Source organism: Malaclemys terrapin, chromosome 1 (assembly GCF_027887155.1).
Source record: "Malaclemys terrapin pileata isolate rMalTer1 chromosome 1, rMalTer1.hap1, whole genome shotgun sequence".
Taxonomy (NCBI): domain Eukaryota; kingdom Metazoa; phylum Chordata; order Testudines; family Emydidae; genus Malaclemys; species Malaclemys terrapin.
The window spans coordinates 167,277,360-167,297,667 of NC_071505.1; the positions used below are offsets into that span (position 1 = coordinate 167,277,360).

General features: G+C 42.8%; 1 protein-coding gene across 2 annotated transcripts; it reads left to right on the top strand.

The window, feature by feature from the left end:
- The first annotated feature begins 4,965 nt into the window (after positions 1–4,965).
- CREG1 (cellular repressor of E1A stimulated genes 1) lies at positions 4,966–17,625 on the top strand. 2 transcript variants are annotated; one of them, XM_054046384.1, is made up of 4 exons: positions 4,970–5,259; positions 10,296–10,415; positions 13,456–13,640; positions 14,447–17,625. In XM_054046384.1, coding segments are annotated over exons 1-4 (579 nt in total). In that variant the 5' UTR covers positions 4,970–4,986; the 3' UTR covers positions 14,448–17,625. The 2 variants fall into 2 exon arrangements, with proteins under 2 accessions (XP_053902367.1, XP_053902359.1); XM_054046392.1 differs by lacking the exon at positions 14,447–17,625 and having other exon boundaries at positions 4,966–5,259; positions 13,456–13,641.
- Positions 17,626–20,308: the final 2,683 nt, after the last annotated feature.

Below are 20,308 nucleotides of genomic sequence, written 5' to 3' on the forward strand. Positions count from 1 at the left end.
ACTGTTCAGCCTGGTAAACCCTATTCAGTTCAGTATGTCCAGCAAGTACTGTTCAGCCTGGTACACTCCGTTCAATCGGTATACTGTATCCAGCAATCTCTTATTCATCTAGTACATCCAGGGAACGATTCTACAGGCTCAGTCCATTTAATTAACTTCTGCAATTCAAACTACCAAAGCTGAAAGAATAGCACCCTCTTGTGACTAGTAGGGGGGAAGCAGAATGAACATTTCAAGTTTAAAGTAAGATAAACATTCAAAGAAACCTCTAGATGTTTGTTGAAACTGTCATGTCAGGAGGATGCTCCAACGTCGCCTTTTCCAGTTATTCCCCCTTTTTAAAGAATGATATAGTTAACAATAGCTGCAGATTTTTATTGCACCATGGAGGATCCAGTTTTAGGATTCATAATGGCATCGGTAACTTGTGAGCGCAATAGGATCCAACAGGGTCAGACGGCTGGGCACAAAAAAATCCCTAGAAGTGTGTGTAAAATACATAATATACTTCACACACTTCTACTCCTGGGATAATAGTGAAAGGTTCTTTTTAAAATACTGCTGTAGACTGTTTTCAATGGCACTTATCGCCAGACTGGCCCAGCACTTTTGTAACCAAACACCATGATTAATGGGAAGTTGGTAATTGTTACTTGTTGACACTACACTTTTGGACTAATAATTGAAGTAATAAAACATAGTAGGCCTCCTTGTTCTCCTCCTTGTATCTCCATTGTTTACCTTTCTCCTTCCTTTGCCCCATTTGCTCCATCTACAGTATCTTAGGTTGTTTTTTTTTCTGTCTTCTTCAGCTGTCTGGTTTCCCTCAATCCAATTTTTCTATAATATTTAATTGCTAACTCCCTCTTTCCTTCTTTCACTTACATTCCTCTCTTTCCCCTCCCTCTCTTTTTTCCCCTGTGGTGTTCTTTCCTTGTTCCACTGGTCTCCATTACTCCCTATCATTTCTTCCCTGTCCCAAAAAGAAGAACAGGAGTACTTGTGGCACCTTAGAGACTAACAAATTTATTAGAGCATAAGCTTTCGTGGACTACAGCCCACTTCTTCGGATGCAGTGGGCTGTAGTCCACGAAAGCTTATGCTCTAATAAATTTGTTAGTCTCTAAGGTGCCACAAGTACTCCTGTTCTTCTTTTTGCGGATACAGACTAACATGGCTGCTACTCTGTTCCTTGTCCCAGTCACTCTCTCCTCTATTCACTAACGTTCTCTCCTCTTAGGCCCTTCTTTGTCCACAATAACATTCCCTCACATACTCCTCCAGCGGTACTCCCTCCCTGTCAAGGCAGTGGAAGGGTGGCAAGGGAGTAATTAACTAGTGTAGGTTCTTAGGGGACAGGACTGCAGCAAGGATTAACAGAAGCAGACTCCTTCTGTGTGAGGGGGTAGTGGTATATCCATATACAATAGTGTGTATATTTTAACAATCAGTCAAATCTCAAAAAAGAAAAAAATTGCTGTTGTCTACCTCCCTCCATCCTTTATTGGGACTCACTTTTTTCAGTACTTCCTTCTTCCCCCCAACCCATCATCCATGCGGTCTTTTCCCCTTCAAAGTTTCCCTCCCTTTCTAAATATATCCTTCTATTAATTGCTATTCTGTCTCCTTTCCTTTCCTCTCATCTCCAGCTCCCTTTCCTCCCCTATTTTCTCCTTAGCCCCTTGCCCTGAAACTTAACATCCCCCACACCATAAGCAAGGGGACTAGTGTGGCTCTCCCACCATTTTGGTGGGGCCCCTAACAGCTGCTTGTGCAGCTAGAGTTTTCTCCCGTCAGTTCAGCTCCATACTCAATAGCTGTTCTCCTATGCTTTGGAGGCTTAGGGGACAGCACCAGAAGAATTTTTTAATCTTTTCTCCCACAGGTCTATCTCTCCCTCACGAAGCCAAGGAGGACAAAATAGTCAGTGAGAATCTTTATTCTACCTGTCTGAAACCACAGGATTGTAGTAAACAGACTGCCAAAGAATGTGGTAAAGTCCAACGATCTGGTAAATTATCCACCAGTTGAAGTATTTAAATCAAGACTGGATGTCTTTTGCTAACAGCGATGACCTAATTCAAGTACAAGTTTTAAGGATCGATGCAAGATTCACAGGGTGAAATTCTATGGCCTACGTGATAGAGGAGTTCAGGACAGATGATCACAATTTTCTCTTCTGGCTTTAAAATCTATTAAACAAAGAGTGTTGGGGGCCTTCTGGGGGCAGCTATCTATCTAATTTAGGGTTTTATGCTGCCACTCATCACTGTAGTATTTCAGCACCTTCCATGTAAAATCGACAGCAACAGCAGAGTCTCTAGTGAACTTCATCGATTTTCTTGCACTTCATCCCTTTTTGGAGTCAGAACTCTGCTTGGGGTAGCTTGTTTTTGTGGGGGTAGTTGGTAGGGGTTTACAAATAGAAACAGAGATTCATGTTGTGAGCATCATTTATGATGGAAAGCCTTTCTCAAAGCAGGTTTTGCAACGTTTCCCAAAAATTCTGATTCACCTGATCTTCTCTAGAAGTTTTCTCTGTTGCCGGATCCCATCGACTAAGAATGCTCTGTCCCCAGCTCTCCCCTGCTTCATTTAAGGTTTTGTGATCTGCATTGTTGTAAAGGAGTGCAGCTGTCACAGTAGTTCACAGAGCAAATTCAGTCTTTTATATAGCTGGGCTTTGAACTATTAATTGATCTATTAAATGCCAACTGGGACTTGAATAGAGAGGAGAGAGGGAGGGAGTGTTCTACTCTATACTCAGGCTACTCTGCTTACCTGTTTCAATGGTATGTTTGTACTGCAATTACAAGGTGTGAGTGCAGCTCAGCGAGACAAACCCCAGCTAGCTTTCATCTAGCTAGCTCAGGTCCCAAAGCAGTGACGCCAAGAAACCCATGGGGCTAGCACATGCTGAAGCATGCACTGCTGCAGCTTCACTGCTCTGGGACCCAAGCTAGCTAGATTAATGCTAGCTTTGGTATGTCTAATCAAGCTGCAATCACCTTTTGACTGCAATGTAGACAGAGGTGAAAGTAAGCCGGTATGGTCTGGTACGGCGTACTGGCAAGAGCAAGTATGCCATGCCGGACTGCACCCGCTTCCGCAGCGGGGATTTAAAGGCCCCGGTGCTCTGGCTGCTGTGGGGAGCCCCGAGCCCTTTGAATCCCCACATGAGGCGCAGGAGCTCTGGGCCCTTTGAATCCCCATCCGAGCCCGGTTACCGGAGCTGCGGTGGGGATTTAAAGGGCCCGGAGCTAGCCCCGGGCCCTTTAATTTGCCCCTGAGCCCCGGGGGCTCCCAGACACCTCTGCCGCTGGGAGTCCTGGCGTGATTTAAAGGCCCTGGGGCTCCCAGCCACAGACGGTGCCCCAGGGCTTTTAAATCTCGAGAGGCCCTGCCTCTTCCAGTTGAGGCCACGCCAATCTATTAGATGCCTCATCAATCTATTAGAATTCTTTGAGGGGGTCAACAAACTTGTGGACAAGGGTGATCCAGTGTATCGAGTATACCTGGACTTTCAGAAAGCTTTTGACAAGGTCCCTCACCAAAGGCTTTTTAAGCAAAGTAGGCAGTCATGGGATAAGTGATCTCACTGATCACTAACTGGTTAAAAGATAGGAAACAAAGAGGAGGAATAAATGGTCAGTTTTCACAGTGGAGAGAGGTAAATAGCGAAGTCTCCCAAAGATCTGTACTGGGACAAGTGCTGTTCAACATATCCATAAATGATCTAAAAAGGGGGTAAACAGTGAGATGACAAAGTTTGCAGTTGATACAAAAGTATTCAAGATGGCAGTCAGCTTTGGCTATAACTATGAGTTACAAAGGGCTCTCACTAAACTGAGTTACTGGGCAACAAAATAGCATATTACATTTAATGTTGATAAATGCAAGGTAACGCACATTGGAAAACATAATCCCAATGATACGTACAGAATGATGGGCTCCATCATCTAAATTAGCTGTTACCACCCAAGAAGGAGAGCTTGCGGTCATTGTGGATTGTTCTCTGAAAGCTCTGCTCAGTGCGCAGCAGCCATCAAAAAAGCTAACGGCGGGCTAGGAACCATTAGGAAAGGAACAGACAATAAAACAGAACCGAGCATAATGCCGCTATATAAAGCCATGGTATCCAGGGAGCAGCCCTACCCCCTGCTGTAGGGTGACCAGACAGCAAGTGTGAAAAATCGGGACAGGGTGGGGGGGTAATAGGCTTCTATATAAGAAAAAGCCTCAAATATCGGGACTGTCCCTATAAAATCGGGACATCTGGTCACCCTGCCCCCCGCTGTGACGCCAGCCTGGGCCAGCCCTGGCAATAGCCATGCAAAAAAATTCTAGAGGGGGGCAGGGCGCTTCCAACGGAGACCCGGGCACCAAACGCCCCCTGTAGCCTGGGCCCGGCTGCTGCAAGGAGAGGCAAGAGCGAACCGCAGCAACTCGCGCGCGCCGCCGCCTGGGGAGTCAGTGGCCTCGTCGCCGCACAGCTGCCCCGCCTTCTCCCACGTGACCAGTTTGTTTATGTTTTACCTAACCAGTAGCTAGGTTTGTGAGTGCCACTCACTCCGCCCCAATCCGCTTTAATCCCGCCTCCGCCCGCCCAGTGCGAGTTGTTATTGGAAGAGATTCCGAAGGGGGCTTTATTCATTGGCTGACATTTGCGTGACTCTTTCCGCCGCACAGAGCTGGTGCGAGAATCGGGGATGTTTACAACCGACTGACTTCATGCCCATTCGCCCCGCCCTCTGGCAGAGCTCATTGGCGGACATGAGAGGGCGGCGTGCGCCCATTGGCTGAAAGCAGAATGACCACGCCCCACTGGTGGGTATTCCATACCGTTGCGCCTCCAACGCGCCTTCATTGGTGGAGACGGGCGGGTGGTGGGTGCCCATTGGCTGAGAATGGTGTGGCCCCACCCCTTCAGGAGGAAACCGCTTGGCCACCAGCTGCAAAGCAGGGTTAGTTACGTCCTTAGTTACGATGCGGCTCCAGCTCCTGCCCTGGGCGCTGCTGGCGCTGCTGGCCGGCGGGGGGGCCGGGATCCCGCCGCACGACGACGCGGCGCGCGTGGCCCGCTATGTGGTTCACCAGTGCGACTGGGGGGCGCTGGCCACGCTGTCCGCGCGCGAGCCGCTGCGGGGCCGCCCCTTCGCCAACGTCTTCTCGCTGAGCGACGGGCCGCCCGGCCCCCGCGGCAGCGGCGTCCCCTACCTCTACCTCACCGCGCTGGAGGTGTCCGTGCAGGACCTGCAGGTGAGCGCGGGGCCGGGCGCTGGGACCCGCCGCCCCGGCTGGAGGAGGAGGGTGGCACCGGGCCCGCAGGGATGGGGCTGGGCGCAGCGGGCGATCGCTGACCCCAGTCCGTGCAGTGGGGTTCGCGTCCGTGTTACTGGACCATCCCCCCCCGGCGGGGCCATCTGCCCCCTCCGCGCGCCCCGGTGCCCCTCAGTGAGTCAAGTGCAATGGCCGAGCTCGTCTAGGCCGGGGTGTGTCTTCAGTGCCACTCAGAGGGGATAAAGCTTGATCTAGCAGCAGGGGGGACTGGGTTCCCTATTTCAGGCTACCTTTGAGCATGCCCTTCCTCCCCCATTTGTGAGTATTGTTATACCCCTGCTGCGATAGCCTGTGTACCCATGGCACACATGCCACTTGTGATACGCACGGAGCTTTGCTCACACTGAACGGGTCTCAAGCATGCCAAGATTGCCAATTTTCTTTGAACAATAAAGGAAGTGTATATTGAGATCTGTCTTCATTTGGATGTTACTAGCACACATCCTTGCCCAACAAGTTCCATAATTAGTGATAATAATCAAGTTAATCATCTTATGGTATGGGGAAATGGCAAGATGCATCACTCCTTTATCGCAATGATCCTTTGCTTAGCATCCTTGCAAAAGCTGCAAATATTAATGTGTGAAAATTTGAAATAAAAGTAGGGATATTGGCATATGAATTAGCTCAGATATTTGAAAAAACAGTCCAACTTCCTAACCTGCTTGCTGCTAATATGTTTGTAGTATGTGATATTTTGTTCAGGAGTTGGAACATTCTTTCCTCTGTGACTACTATGACTTGAGTGCTGATTAAAATAGCTGTTATGGAATACAACATCTGGAAACATCAGAAGTATAATAAAGTGAAGACAGTGAAGCTGCTAAATGTACAGAAGAGGACTGGTGACTAAAAATATTATAGCGCTTGACCAGCAAAGCATCAAGCATTCTGCCCCGGCGGTTCTGTAGATCCCTTTAATGTATCAGTGTGGAATGTTACAAGCAGCCAGAAGAGTAATCTCTAGGCAACTCTCCTCAAACATGTCATGGTCATCTATGACAAAAATGCACCAATAGATGAAACTGCTGAAACTGTAAGAGGGGGCACTGAATAAAGAAGCAGAGGACTCCAAAAAGATCAAAAAGGGAAGGGTAGGCACCAAATGAGCCACAAAGGACTTGGGAGCTGAAAAATTGGCAGGATGTGTCTATACTATAGGAAAACAAAAATAAAAAAACGAGGCAGCTAGTCTGAGCCCGGATTGGGCTCACAGGGCTTGCACTGTGAGGCTAAAAATATCAATGTGGATATTCCTGCTTGGTCTGGAGCAGTGGTGGGCAGCATGCGGCCCATCAGGGTAAGCTGATTGTGGGCTGCGAGATATTTTGCTGACATTGACCGTCCCCCAGCACGGCCCCCTGCAGCTCCCAGTGGCTGCGGTTCGCCGTTCCTAGCCAGTGGGAGCTGCGGGAAGCGGCTGGCGGAATGATGGGCCACCTGAGGGCTGCAGGTTGCCCACCACTGGTCTGGAGCCTGGGCTCTGAGATCCTCTCACTGGGTTTGAGAGCCCAAATGGGAACATATACACTGCTATTTTTAGCTCTGTTACATGAGTCCAAGTGAGTTGACGTGATTCAGAGTCTTTTGCAGTGTAGATATACCTGAAGAGCTTAAGAGATGCTCAGACCAAATACTTACTAAATTCATTTATAGTTTAAACAAAAGGCATATGAGAGAGTCAGAATAGCAACCACTGAAAGTCCCTAATCCGCTCCTGCCAAACTTCTTTTCTTGGTTTGGTGAAGAATGAACTAACTAGGCTGATTTTAGCGCGCTTAAGGCGATAGCAGCAGTTGGTTGTATGTACAATGCAGTAGAGGAGGAGACAGGAGAGGCTTTGTGCACTAGTCACTGCTACTACATCTGTAAATAATTTTAAAAGTAATAGAAGTGTGTCATGATTCCCTCTGGGAGCATGAGATCCAAGAATGAGGAACCAATAGTGATGGGATAATAAAGAAATTATTAAACTATGTAATACCCAGGATGGTGCTACTTATTTTTACATGTCTGCACACACTCAAGTCCCTGCTGAAGAGTGCAGTCTAAAAAACACAGATTTGGAGGAGAATCCAATACATGCTTTCCCCTCTCTTCCCTCCTGTTTTCCTTGTAAAGAAAACTAAAACATGGGCGAATCCAGCATGAAGTTTTGTTTTAGCCTTTGCCTATATAACTAATGCCAATTTGCCTCTTGAATTAGCTGTCTGTAGTCCTCACCTGGTATGCTGAATGCTTTGTAGTTACCATTTTTCCCTTTTAATTTCTATTTGTAATATTTCATTTATGAAACGTCTGTTTTAAGAAATATGGAGGTTTGATCAAACGCATGTTCTGACCCCTGCCTAACTGTTTGGACACTGTTATAGATTTTACTGGTTCAGTAGGCTCTTTCCAATAAGAAAGCTCCCCCACAGATGTTGTATTCTCCTATCTGTATTCTGCTGTTGCAGCATAGAAGCACTGTTTGGTTCACCATCACATAGAGACCTGGGCCAGCAGATAACACCAAATAACTATGACTCAGCTTTTTTGGAGTTGAGTAACTTGAGTATCTGCACTGTCATAGTCTTGTGATGGCAGTAGTTCCATAAATGCAGTGGGAACTTGTTTAGTGCTTAGGTCACTTAATTTTTTTTGCTGAAATAAGCTATTCTAATGGAATTTCCCAGATGCACATTTAACTCTTAGTTGTGTTTGGGGGGGGGAGCTGTGAAATATAATGTCAAATGATATTAAATCTAGTGTTTTGAACGAAGACTTCAGGTTTGAAATCAAAGAAATGCACAAGAAAGTTGGAAACTTAAGCAGACCTACAAAAAGTTTGTGCAGATATCCTTCCTTCTCTAGCTAAAAGCTCTACAGATCTTTGCAATTACAAAACTAAATTCATTTGGGGCCTAATTTATATATGAAGCTTGTCCTCAGGAGATAAAAGCCTTAATAATTTCTACTTTATCAGTTAGAGGACCAGAACTTACTTAAATTTTGCCCTTCTTTGAAGTCCATTACTGCTAACCTGGTAAACTGAAACCACGCTGAGAGGAATGAGGCTTATCTTCTATTACTGGTTAAGCAAACTTGTAAACAAACATGAGTCCTCCGCAATTGGATCTGCACTGATGGACTCTTGCCCCTGTGTGGAACCCCATTGACCAGTAGGGCTTTGGATGGGCATAAGGGGCTGCGCATGTGATTTGACTACAACATTGGGGGGAGGGTGTTATAGTCTTATAAATATTGAAAATGAAGAAGTTCACTCCATGATGGGAATGCAGTTCTTTGAAGTATTCCTCTTCTGCCCCCCCGTTTGAGGGATAACATCGGTTGAATTGTTTGTTTCCTGACATACACTTAGAGCCTGACTACACTAGGTGGTCTTTGCACTGATATAGATGCACTCCTCCATTTTTAAAGCAGGGCTTACATTGCATTAATGCATCTTGCTTTCAGATGCAACATACCTATACCAGGAATTTGCATCCACGTAGCTAATGTGGTCAGGACCCATAACCTGTATCTTAAATGCACACTGACTTTTGCCGCCTCCACATCTAGCTTTGGAAGAAAAACTGATTTTCCTGATCTGGATTCTTACTACAAAAGCTTCTATGTAAATTCCTTGATGTTTTCAACAAATTAATTAATTTTTTGCAAAATTTAAAAAATCTCCATGCTTGTGTTGACAAGCACGAAGTGTGTCAAGTTCTAGTTAAGGCATTCTCATCATGTCAGCTTTTGGGCCTTTCTAATTTATTCGTGGACAGACACCTGTCGTTCTTATTTTTAGGCCAAAAGTGATCTATTTTTTTTTTTAAACTAGATAGTAGATATGTTTGTGCTACCAGAATGGAGTTGGGTGCTTTTTATTTTAAACAGTTGAAGTTGCTTTCAAGTGGATTTTTACACTCTTGACTTAAACTGGATTTTTAAAACTAGCTTCAAATGTCGATGGAGTTGAGGATATATAGATTATACATTAAATTCAAGTGTTAATGAGGTCCATTTTTTGAGGCCTCCAATTGTACGTTAGACAAATTTTGCTGTTTGAACCTTCTAAACTATGGTCTTCCAGACCTATTCAGAGGCCATCTATCTAGGGTTTCAAATTAAGTAGTTTTAGAAGAAGAATATAACTAGTATAAGAAGGTGGTGACAAATGTTGGTAACTTTCTTCTCACTAAGCATTTTTGGGTACTACCTGGAACTTCATTTGAAAATACCTTTTGTGACAATCATTCAGGGATGGGTATTTACCAGAGGTGTTTTTACCAGATAAAATCAAGATTTTTACAACCCCAGGAAAAACTAGTTAGTCCCAGTTTAAGGCATTTAAAAAAACAAAAAACTGTTTCAAACACACACCATATTACATGTAGTTTTAGTTACATATTCAGATTGCGGTTACATAAGACAATAGACTTGTATATTAATTTATGATTGTACAAATAAAAAGTAAAGCTGCAGGGGGTGTAATATTAACATGTAACTATAATACTGAACATTGGAATGTCTGTATACATATTGGTTTGATATTTTCTCAAAGAAATTATATATATATCATGACTCATTTCATGTCAGTTTTCAATATTGCATAAACAAAAGTTGAAAACATTAGATGATACAAAAAAACACCAATAATGCAGCGTTATAGGCTTGATGCATGCAGAGTTGTAGACTACAGTCCAGCATTCTGTAGCAGAAGACCAGCTTTGATGTAGTGGATAGACCGAACCTATTCCTCAGTTTTGAATGGATGTTTGAAAAGATGCATTCTGAACTTGCTGGACACTGATGCAATTATTTTAAACCAGCTTTAGCCTGGTATTCACCAGTACCTGACATTTCCTGGGATATTGACAACCCTGCAATCAGTTTATTTTAACAAATTTTAGTTATGTAATGTATAGTTTTGGGACAGCTTTGCCAATTACTTACTGCTTGTATTTCAGGTGGATGCAAATGCCTCCCTTACAGTGTCCTTGGCACAGACTCCTTACTGCAAGAAGAAAGGCTATGATCCCCAGAATCCCCTGTGTGCCCACATTATCTTCTCTGGGACTGTTGATAAGGTAAACAACTGAAAGTCTGCACTGAACAGGACAGTATTATGTACAAAGCAACACTCCTTAGTGAACAGAGAATAGAAATTTAAGAACTTCTGTACAGAAGTGTAACATTACATACTAGACAGAAAAGATTCAAACTAATCTAATGATTCAGGCTAAGCTCTTTGACGATATAGCAAGCTAGCTCATAGTTTGCATTGGTAGATTAATTCACAACTTCTGAACAATACTTAAAGTATCATTGAGAGTCTCTAGAGATAATTCTATAGAGCTGTTCTTGGCAGAGCTACTACAGTGAGGGAAGTCTCTAATTTCTGTGGTTCTTTTTTTAAGAACTAACAAATCTAAGCCAATCTTCTGTCAGTGCAAAATAACTTGATACAATTTTAAGTGCTCCGTCCAGTTTTAAGTGACCCAAGTGATTAGGCTTCTACCACTTTGCTTGGTTAACAGCTAGTATGAGGCATAAAATTGTAGGAGTTTAAAGATGGAAAAATTATTGCATCATCTGTTGATCTTCCTGCCGGTGCAGTACAGTATTGTTTCCTACCATTTACTAGTGCTTTTTTCAGTCTAAGTTAGTTTTAGCAGCCTTCTGTGGGACACTAGACTCTCTTTGTCATTCAGCCTACAATTTTCCCTTTAGCATCATCTCATTACTGATAATTATTCCCTCTTAGCAATACCCTAAATAATTCCTTACTTGGTGTTTATGCCCTTCAGATACGTGTACATTATATTTTCACAATCCCTTAATTCACTGTTCCCACATTTAGCTCTCAATCTTACTTTGTAAATCTGTTCTTCAGTCCCGCATCATTTTTATTACTCATTTGAGCTCCCTCCAGTTTAATATTTTTTTTGATAATTAAGTGCCCAGAAGATACAACTGCACCAGGAATATTGCATCAGCCATGTAGAAAGGGTCTACTACAGTAGTGGGCAACCTGCGACCCGTCAGAGTAATCCGCTGGCGGGCTGCAAGACAGTTTGTTTACATTGACTGTCCGCAGACATGGCCGCCCGCAGCTCCCAGTGGCCGCGGTTTGCTATTCCCAGCCAATGGGAGCTGTGGGAAGCGGTGGCCACCACATCCCTGTGGCCTGTGCTGCTTCCCGCGGCTCCTGTTGGCCCGGAACGGTGAACCGCGGCCACTGGGACCTGCGGGTGGCCGTGTCTGCGGACAGTCAATGTAAACAAACTGTCTTGCGGCCCACCAGCGGATTGCCCTGACGGGTGGCCCATGGGGCACAGGTTGCTCACCACTTGTCTACTACATCCCTGCTGTATGATATGGTACTGCTGCATGTGCAACTGAAAACCACACTGGTCTCTTTTGCTGTTTAGACTGCTTGCTGCTCACTATTACCCATAAATGTCTGTATATCAATGTTAGGCTGGGTAGCAAAATATCTCATAAACTTTGCTATCTGCAGTTCCATCCTTGTTTTTCTAGTTCAGTTTCTTTCCAGCTTAGGTACTTACTCTTCGAATACTTAGTCTTACTTTCCCTTTTTCTTTTTTATCTAGTCAGGCTGTGCCCTCTTTAGCCTTTGAGGATACAAGAATAAGGGAGATAGCCCCCCAAAATATGCATGATAAACATGTATTTAATACGCAGTAAATTATTGAACCACTGCAGAACTATGTACAAAAGACACTACTATCAAGCTGCAGTTTGCATAAATGAATAGCTACTGTTGCTGGTTGCTCTCTCTTCAGACAGGGATTTGACATCTTTTGCCAGAGTCTCTGAGCTTTAAAGGAACTAATATAACTTTCTGATTTTTGCTGAAACTTACTTGTTTATCCAAATAATGAAGCTACCATCCCTGCTCCCTACCCTGTGTTTCCTAAAAGTTGTTTCTGTATCAATATTAAGTTATCCACTTGAGAAGTAGAATTAAACCAAGTACTGCATCATTGGGACAGTCACCTTTTTCAGCTCTTGTAGAATGTGCTCTATAGAGGTGTCATTTCTAAAGCACACTAATGTGTTGTACATTAATTGCTCCATGTAACCATTGCTGGTGCGCTTTAATGTAGTGCACACGAACAGGGTCTACCTGGACTAATTAATGTGCAATACGTTAGTGTGCTTTAGAAACCGCACCTCTGTAAAGCTCAGTATCCCACCATGTAGACAAGCCTTCAGCTACCATCACCTAGTCTCATTACAGTGTCTCAAAGATTTATCTATGATTTTCCCAAACAGGGTAGTTTCAGTCTGGGGCCAATCTTTGTACCCAAGCAAAATTATTATCGCTTCTTAAAGATATTACCTTACTATGCTTTGTCTGAAACTAGCTTTTCTCTTATGGGGGAAAGAACTTAATCTGTAGCTGAAGTAGTACTTTATTGTGGCCAGAAGAGCAATGGGAATATCAAATATTCTTAATTTCCAAAGAGATCAAACTAGTAAGTAAACAAATGTCAGTGGTATCCAGTAAACATACTCAAGAACGCTCCTCTTCTTCAGGTGAAAGAAACAGAGTATCCTACAAGGAAACTTGCAAAGCTGCTATATGGCACTCTATTATTTTTTTTACTCACTATTACCAAATGATTGGTCTCTTCAACAGATATAGTCTTTGGCATTAGTTGATATTTTAAAGAAATAATATTGAATAAATGCAAACTTTCATGGGATTTATCTTTCTCCTCACTTTAAATTGTCATACAGCATCACTCAGGGCGCAGTGCTTTTCTATGGATATTGTTTCTCTCATTGGATAATATTTAATTATAAGAGTTACTGCTTGTTAATTTCCAGGGGTGATATTTAGAATGGTGGATATACCCATGCTACAGAGGAACTCCTGTTGGTAGATGTATCTAGCTTTCTGGGGCAAACCTTAATCTGGTGAGCCCTCCCTATCTCTGGGTGGATGTGCAGTTACTATAATTTGGGGGAGAGTGGGGACTTATTTTTTTATCATGTTAGTAGAATATTCTTATTGGCAGTTGATTTAAAATACCTCTAAATTTGTCTTTTACCAATGAAGTTTACATCTTTTGTAATATGTTGCTGGTTACTTGTTAGGTGAATGATACAGAAGCTGTCTTTGCAAAGCTGGCATTATTCAGTCGACACCCTGAGATGGCAAGCTGGCCTCGAGATCATAACTGGTTCTTTGCCAAATTCAACATCACCAATATCTGGGTCCTGGACTACTTTGGTGGACTGAAAACGGTGACTCCACAAGAATATTACAATGTCACACCTTAGTAAGTCCCTAAGTCATATACATGTCTGTCTCATACTTGGAAACTGCAAACTTAGTCTTAGAACAGCCCCATCAGAGACAGCAGATATGAGCTGTCTTGGGTTGTGGGTGTTTTTTGCTTGTTAATGTCTTTCCCCCAAGTGATTTATTAGGTAGATGTTGGTCCCTAGTGTAAAGAAATTGCTATAATATGAATATTCCTGTTGATTGATCCCTGAGAGACAAAGCTTTCCCTTTAATAGTTTCCTTCCTTTCACCCTTCTGTATGCACTTCTTGGTATGTGAGCAGGAATTCTACCCACTTGTAATCTTAGCTGGTGGTGTATCTACTAAAAGTTTTGAAATACAAATGTTTGGGACACTTTCCTTTTTAAGAAGGATCATTATGGACAGTTGTAATTGTACCTCTAACTTAAACATAATTTCCAGGGGGAAGGCTCCTTTAGAAGGAGCACTGAGAGACAGTGCTGTCTCTATTAAGTGCAGAATGGAAAGAAATCTTGTTTGGTGTAATGGTTAAGAATTGTGAGAACACTCAAATGTACTTATGCTAGGGTGTGATTCTTAGTGTTTGATAGATCATTATACCGGTTGCTGGATTATTCTGAGGCAGAATCCTCAAGAGTCATACACAATGCCTAAACTCTCTTATCACAATACTGGGGTGTCTACAAGTCCTGCTACAGACCCTTTGTTCTATGGGACAGAAGGCTGCAGGATGAAGTTTTCTTGATATAACTTTTTTTACCTGAAAGCATACCGATACATTCAACCTTAATAACTTTTCTTATTTTTACCCTCTTGTAGGTAGAGGAAAATCCTGGATATTATCGACATACAAACTAACTTCCTGGCCTTTCGCCATGCTTTCTGTTTCAAGGGAGAGTATCTTCTCTTTCGCTCCTAGAGCTGAGTTAATACGGCAAAAAAAAAATCACAAATGCACTCAATTTTTAATGAGCTTGCTTTGTGTGTACTCCCACATGTTTGTATTCACATCTCACAAACATTTGTGTGGTTGAGTCTGTACTAGCAAGAATGATCACACAAGTGAATTTCCAAATCTCATGTGAGTATTCCGGTTGAGGAAAATGTGTTAATCAGGGCATAGCCATAGGTGGGCCACACCCAGACATACCCAAATCTGAGCCCGTGTGAATCCCCTCCCTCCCCTGTTCTAGGGAATGGAGAAGGAAATGGAAAGCCTCTGTTCTTTCCTCCTCTCCCTAGCTTTTCTGGATTGGCTAGTAACGGCCTCCCGCAACAGGGAGGGAGGGGGGCTACTAGTAGGGGGAACACAGCTGCCCTGTAGGGTCATGTAAAGACACCTCATAGACCCCAGGGATTGGGGAGGGTGGAGTGCTGTGCACCCAGTGGTGGCAGGGATCAGAGCCAGGTGGCGTCAGCTACAGAACAGAGAAACAGGCGGCTGCTTCTGCAGTGTGGAGCCCCGCCAAGCTCTCTCATCACTGCCCATCTACCATAAATTGGGACCCAGTCAAATTTCTATTTCAGGCTGTGCTACTGATGTTAATCACAACTAATCCGCACAGTTTAAATCATATGTCTGAGCACAAACAGCTTTACAAATATCAATCTGTATGGTTTTAAACAATTATGTCTAATAAATAAGGCTAAGGTTTGGTCATGGGTATTTATAGCAAAAGTCATGGACAAGTCAGGGCCCTGAATTTTTGTTTATTGCCTCTGACCTGTCCCTGACTTTTACTAAAAATACCCCTGAGTAATTCTTAGCGGCTCCTAGGGTGCCGCTGCTCTGGGGGGACTCATGGGCCAAAGGCTGGCCCCTGCTCCAGCGGCGGGAGCTGACTGCCTCTGGCCACCCATTGCTCTGAGTCCCCCGGGGGCTGCTCTCCAATGGCCTCTGGGGCCATCCCCGGGGCCGCTGCTCAGCCGGCCCTGTGGTCAGCCGCACTGGCTGCTGCAGCTGTGGGGGTCATGGAATTCGTGACCCCCGTGACAGACTCACAGCCTTACTAATAAATTACTCAAGTTATGATTTGTTGTGGATTGTCTGCATGCAGAAAAGGGCTAAGTTTATCTACAACTACTTGAGTATTAGCTCAGCTCTACACATTTCTGTGCCTTAATTAAATCATTTCTGTTTGTGAGCTCTCTAGAAAGAGAGAACTTCTTAAAATATCAGTTATGTTTTGGGTCATAGTCTTTGGGGCAGAGTAAACTGTAACCAGCTACATTCTGCAGTGTGGTCCAGGGCTGACGACATCTAGAATATGGAATGGACTATTTGCATCAAGATGGAGAGTGAATTGCTGGGAATCTGAAGGCTCCAGGAACCTCGATTGCACATTATTGATGAGTACAGCTGCAGTCTGAAACACTTCCTGTTTAGGTACTTGCATAGCTCTCATCATTGTAATACAGTGATACTCAGACCTCAGTGGTTGAGGAGCCAAATTAGCGATCGACATTACCCAAAAGAGCCATAGTAGTGTGAATTCCTTGTTTCATTTACTATTTTATATAATTATTCTCATTCTCACAGCAAAATGATTGACCAGATAGTCTACAATTGGTTAATAACATATTAACAATCAGGATGCTTTTACTAACTTAGATTTGAAATCACAGTGTTTTAATATCATGTGCTGCAAAGAGCCACAGGAGACGCATTAAAGAACCACTCCTGGCTCCCAAGCCTCAGTCTGAGTATCGCTGCTGTAGTGTGTCTCTTATGAAAACTAAATGTACCCCCCGGCTCCTGACAAGTTGCTGACATAGCCTTAAGTTGGGCAAAGCTTAATTCTTTAGAAATAAGATGCTATGAATAGTGAAAATGTCTGATACTTACATGTCAGTTACTAATTCTTCTGCTACTGAAACCTTCACCATATGAATGTTAAATCCAGTCTTCATTCTGGAATTCCTCTTCTCACTCACTCATCACTTACATAGCATTTGGCTTGTGAATTTAGTGTTGGCACTGTGAAAAGGGGGTCCATTAGTTACTGGTAGCATCTAACTTTTGAATCCACGAAGAAAAGTCTTTTGCTTTATAAATCTAATCAGTTGATAGCTGAATAACTTTATTTTCTCCCAATAATAGAACTGGTTTGTGGGGCACTTTTTTTTTAAAGCATATAAGGAACTTTTCAGTGAGTAACCCAAAAGTGGGGGGGAGGTTTATGAAATGTAATATATCTGTTTCATCCTTTGAAGTGGTCTTAGTTCACATTAGCTTATGAAAAACTTAGTTCCTTGCTCTTTAAAAGTGTCCCTCCGTCAAGTGGGATTGAGTTACAGAATGAAACCTCTATTTGTGTCCTATCTAATCTCCCAAGTGCTAAGTTCACAAGAAGTGTCAGAAAGGACCACATCAACAGATTCATTTAAATTGAACTCATAATGAGGAAGTATTGTCTGGTGGCTAGAGCAAAGGACTTGAGAATCAGCATGCCTTAGTGAGTCAGTAGCAGGCACAGAAATAGAACAGTGTCCATGGTTAAATTGTGTAACCTCCTCTTCTCTATAGTGTGGCTGTATTACTATTTACTGTATAAAGCGTTGGAAGATTTGTAAATCACTTTGATCATCTCTGATAAATTATCAGTCTGCTGTAGGTAAACTACTCCCTTCCCTTCTTTGTAAAGGAAAAATCTAGCAAAGTTACTACATTTTGAAACACTTTTGGTAAACTAATTGGGAAGATGATTGGGAACTGAGGAAGCTTGCAATTTGGAAATGAGTTGTGTTGGATAGATAATGCTGAATCTAGATGCAGAATGAGGAAATAATTTTATATTAAATGTATATTTTAAAAAATTGGAGAGCTCTCAAGTGACTTTAAATTGTCAGAAGGACTCGTTGCATCCATTGTAATGGAAGTCCTTGGATGCTCTTCTTGTGCTTCAGGAGAGTGACTTATGACTCAATATATTTTATTCTGTGTGAACAACCTCTGGTGCTGGGCATTCGTAACAATTAAAATCTATTTTTATGGTAAATGGTGTTTGGTTTAGTTATTTCACAGGATTTACTAATTTTTTTTTCCATTTTCCCCATGTTCTTGCCATGTAGCTGTTGCTCCTGGATGTATCTTATTTGCCAGAAGGAATGGGGGAGCTGCTCTGTCAAAGCCTGACTTGCCCTAATCTATCTGACTTTATGCCTCCATCTTCCTTATTCCTTCCCTACATTAATGCTGTCACTTTTTGGTGGTCTAGAGAGCAATCTGATCTGATCTGGGGGTGAGGAGAAGGTTTCATTCATATAAACCAAGACCTAGAGGAGATGTACTATACTGGGGAAGGGAAGGACTCTTTGGGTCAACACTGGATCTAATAGGCAACAAGTCTGATTTTTGACTATTCCTCTTTCCATATTTTACCACATCTAAAACTATATTCCACTGATGGTCCTTGTTGCTGACATTTTCTTGTATTCATGACTTTGTTTTTCACTTAAACCCATTGTTCTGTATTTTACCAGTAGTGATCAAAGTGTCTTCATCTTTCTCCTCTTGTATATTAACCCTCTCAGTGTTTTCAATAGTTCTGATCCCCTAAATGGTTTTTCAAGACTACATTTTTCCACGTAAGGAATCATTGTTTTTTTTTTTTTACTGTCATTTTAGTTGATCACTGAAATGGGTCACTGTCTTGCTCTTTAAACCTTAAATGTGACTATACTCCTGAGTGTTCTCTATTAAGGTCTGTAAGCAGTTATACTCCTCCTTTGCCCCTGCCTAGCATGACAGTCTCCTTATATTAGTCTTTTCTCCTTGCACAGATTCCTTTGCTGTTCTGTGGGTTGGGTGAAACCATTTTTTACTACCTTCCAGTAATATTACACAACTGTTTAGGATAAATTGGTTAATATTTTTTCCAGTAGAGTCTGAGACAATTTTAGATAAGTAATGGGATTTTGGCCTACACTAGAACTTGGGGCAGGATACTAGGATGAATGCTTCTTTTGGAAACCATGATATGACAACCAGAAGGATCTAGCCACATATGCATTCTTCCTATCAAAGGTGCCCTGTGTAGGCCTCTGAGATTCCAGGGGCCTGGATCTTCAGAACACCAGATCATCTAGTGCGACTTGTATCTCACGAGCCACCAACAGCACCTGCACACTAAACCAAATGACCAAAATTAGACCAAAGTATTACAGGTAACAGGAGACTAAACTATTATATGCTATAGGCAGAAAATAGGTAGGACCAAGGATCCTGCAGTGGCAGGGAATCCTACCAAATAACCCATACCCACATGCTGTGGAGGAAAGGAAAAAAACCCATGGTTGCTGCCAGTCTGACCTTGGTGGAAATTCCTTCCTGTCCTCAGCCATATGGCGGTCAGTTAGACCCTGAACATGTGAACAGGAACGAACAAGCTAGAGAAGCACCTGAGAGAGAGAGAATGCTTGGTGCCACCTTAGAAACTCTGTCTTGCTTCATCCAGTGTCCTATCCCCAGTCTCTGATGCTCCAGAAGAAGGAGATCAACCCTTCTCCCCCAGGACATTGGGAGCAGGGCAGGTGGGGAAGAGGAATAATGGAAAAAGCCTTCTTGACCCCTGCAGGTGACTGGCTGAAGCCTTTTAGGAACATAAGATAGAAACCAGATGGAAACCCCCCCAGCTGAACTTAAGAGATACTAACTTAAGGTGCTAGTGTGGCTTACAGGTCTTGTAGAATATTTGGGCTGAAAAAGCTTTTCCCAGGTCACTGTTAAGATAGGACCGTTGGCAGGAATCCAAGCTAGTATAAGATACTTTTTTCTGAAAGTAGTACTACTATCATTGCTAATCCAGTAAAACATCTGACTTCCTCATTACTTTGCTAAGGGATAGTAATGACAAATCTTACATAAATGTTCTAGTGTCAATAGATCACTAAGTCATTTGTTGGTCAATCAGCAAAAGTAGCTTTGGGTTACAGCACAGAAAATGCTGAGAACAGTTAGTCTTAATAGAGCAAGGGACCAGAATCAAACTTTTGGGTTTTGTCTAGTTATTTGTTTCCTGCCCCCAAATCACCTAAGTATATTCCAAATACTAATGAATTTATCCTTGCAACATATAATGAGCCAGGAAAATATCCCCACTTTTCAGATAAGACTCTGAGGTAAAGGGAGACTTTAAACAACTTGCTTAGTCACACAGGATGTTTATATCCGAATCAGGAATTGAATCCAGGTCAGTCTCAGATTGGCACCTTAACCAAGAGACAGTATTTCCTTGTAGTTCTTGCTTTTGCTCATTGATTTGCTGTGTGACTTCGCTAGTTTTGCTTCCCAATCTGTAAGATGGGGTCATATTTATGTAGCTCACAGATGTGATATTTTAACTGTTTGCAAAGTGCTCTACAGCACCTTTCATTTGAGGATCTAAGAACTGCAGAGTATGGGGTAAACATGTCAGAACAGAAATGGATCAGAATAACAGTGTTAGTTTTGCAGTTTAAATTACAGTGTTTGAGGTAGTGCTGTATCTTTGATCTTGTACTGCTATACATAAAGTAGTCAGTCTATTGCCCAAAACAAATCCAAGCCGAGTCTTCCTTTAGTCATCTAGTTAATTGTGTCATGTTTTAGAGTCATGTTTCCCTCCCTAAAAACAGCAAAACATACTCATTGGAGCTGTTTACAACGTTGGTGTTTCCTGTCCAGTAACAAAAGTGGGAAGT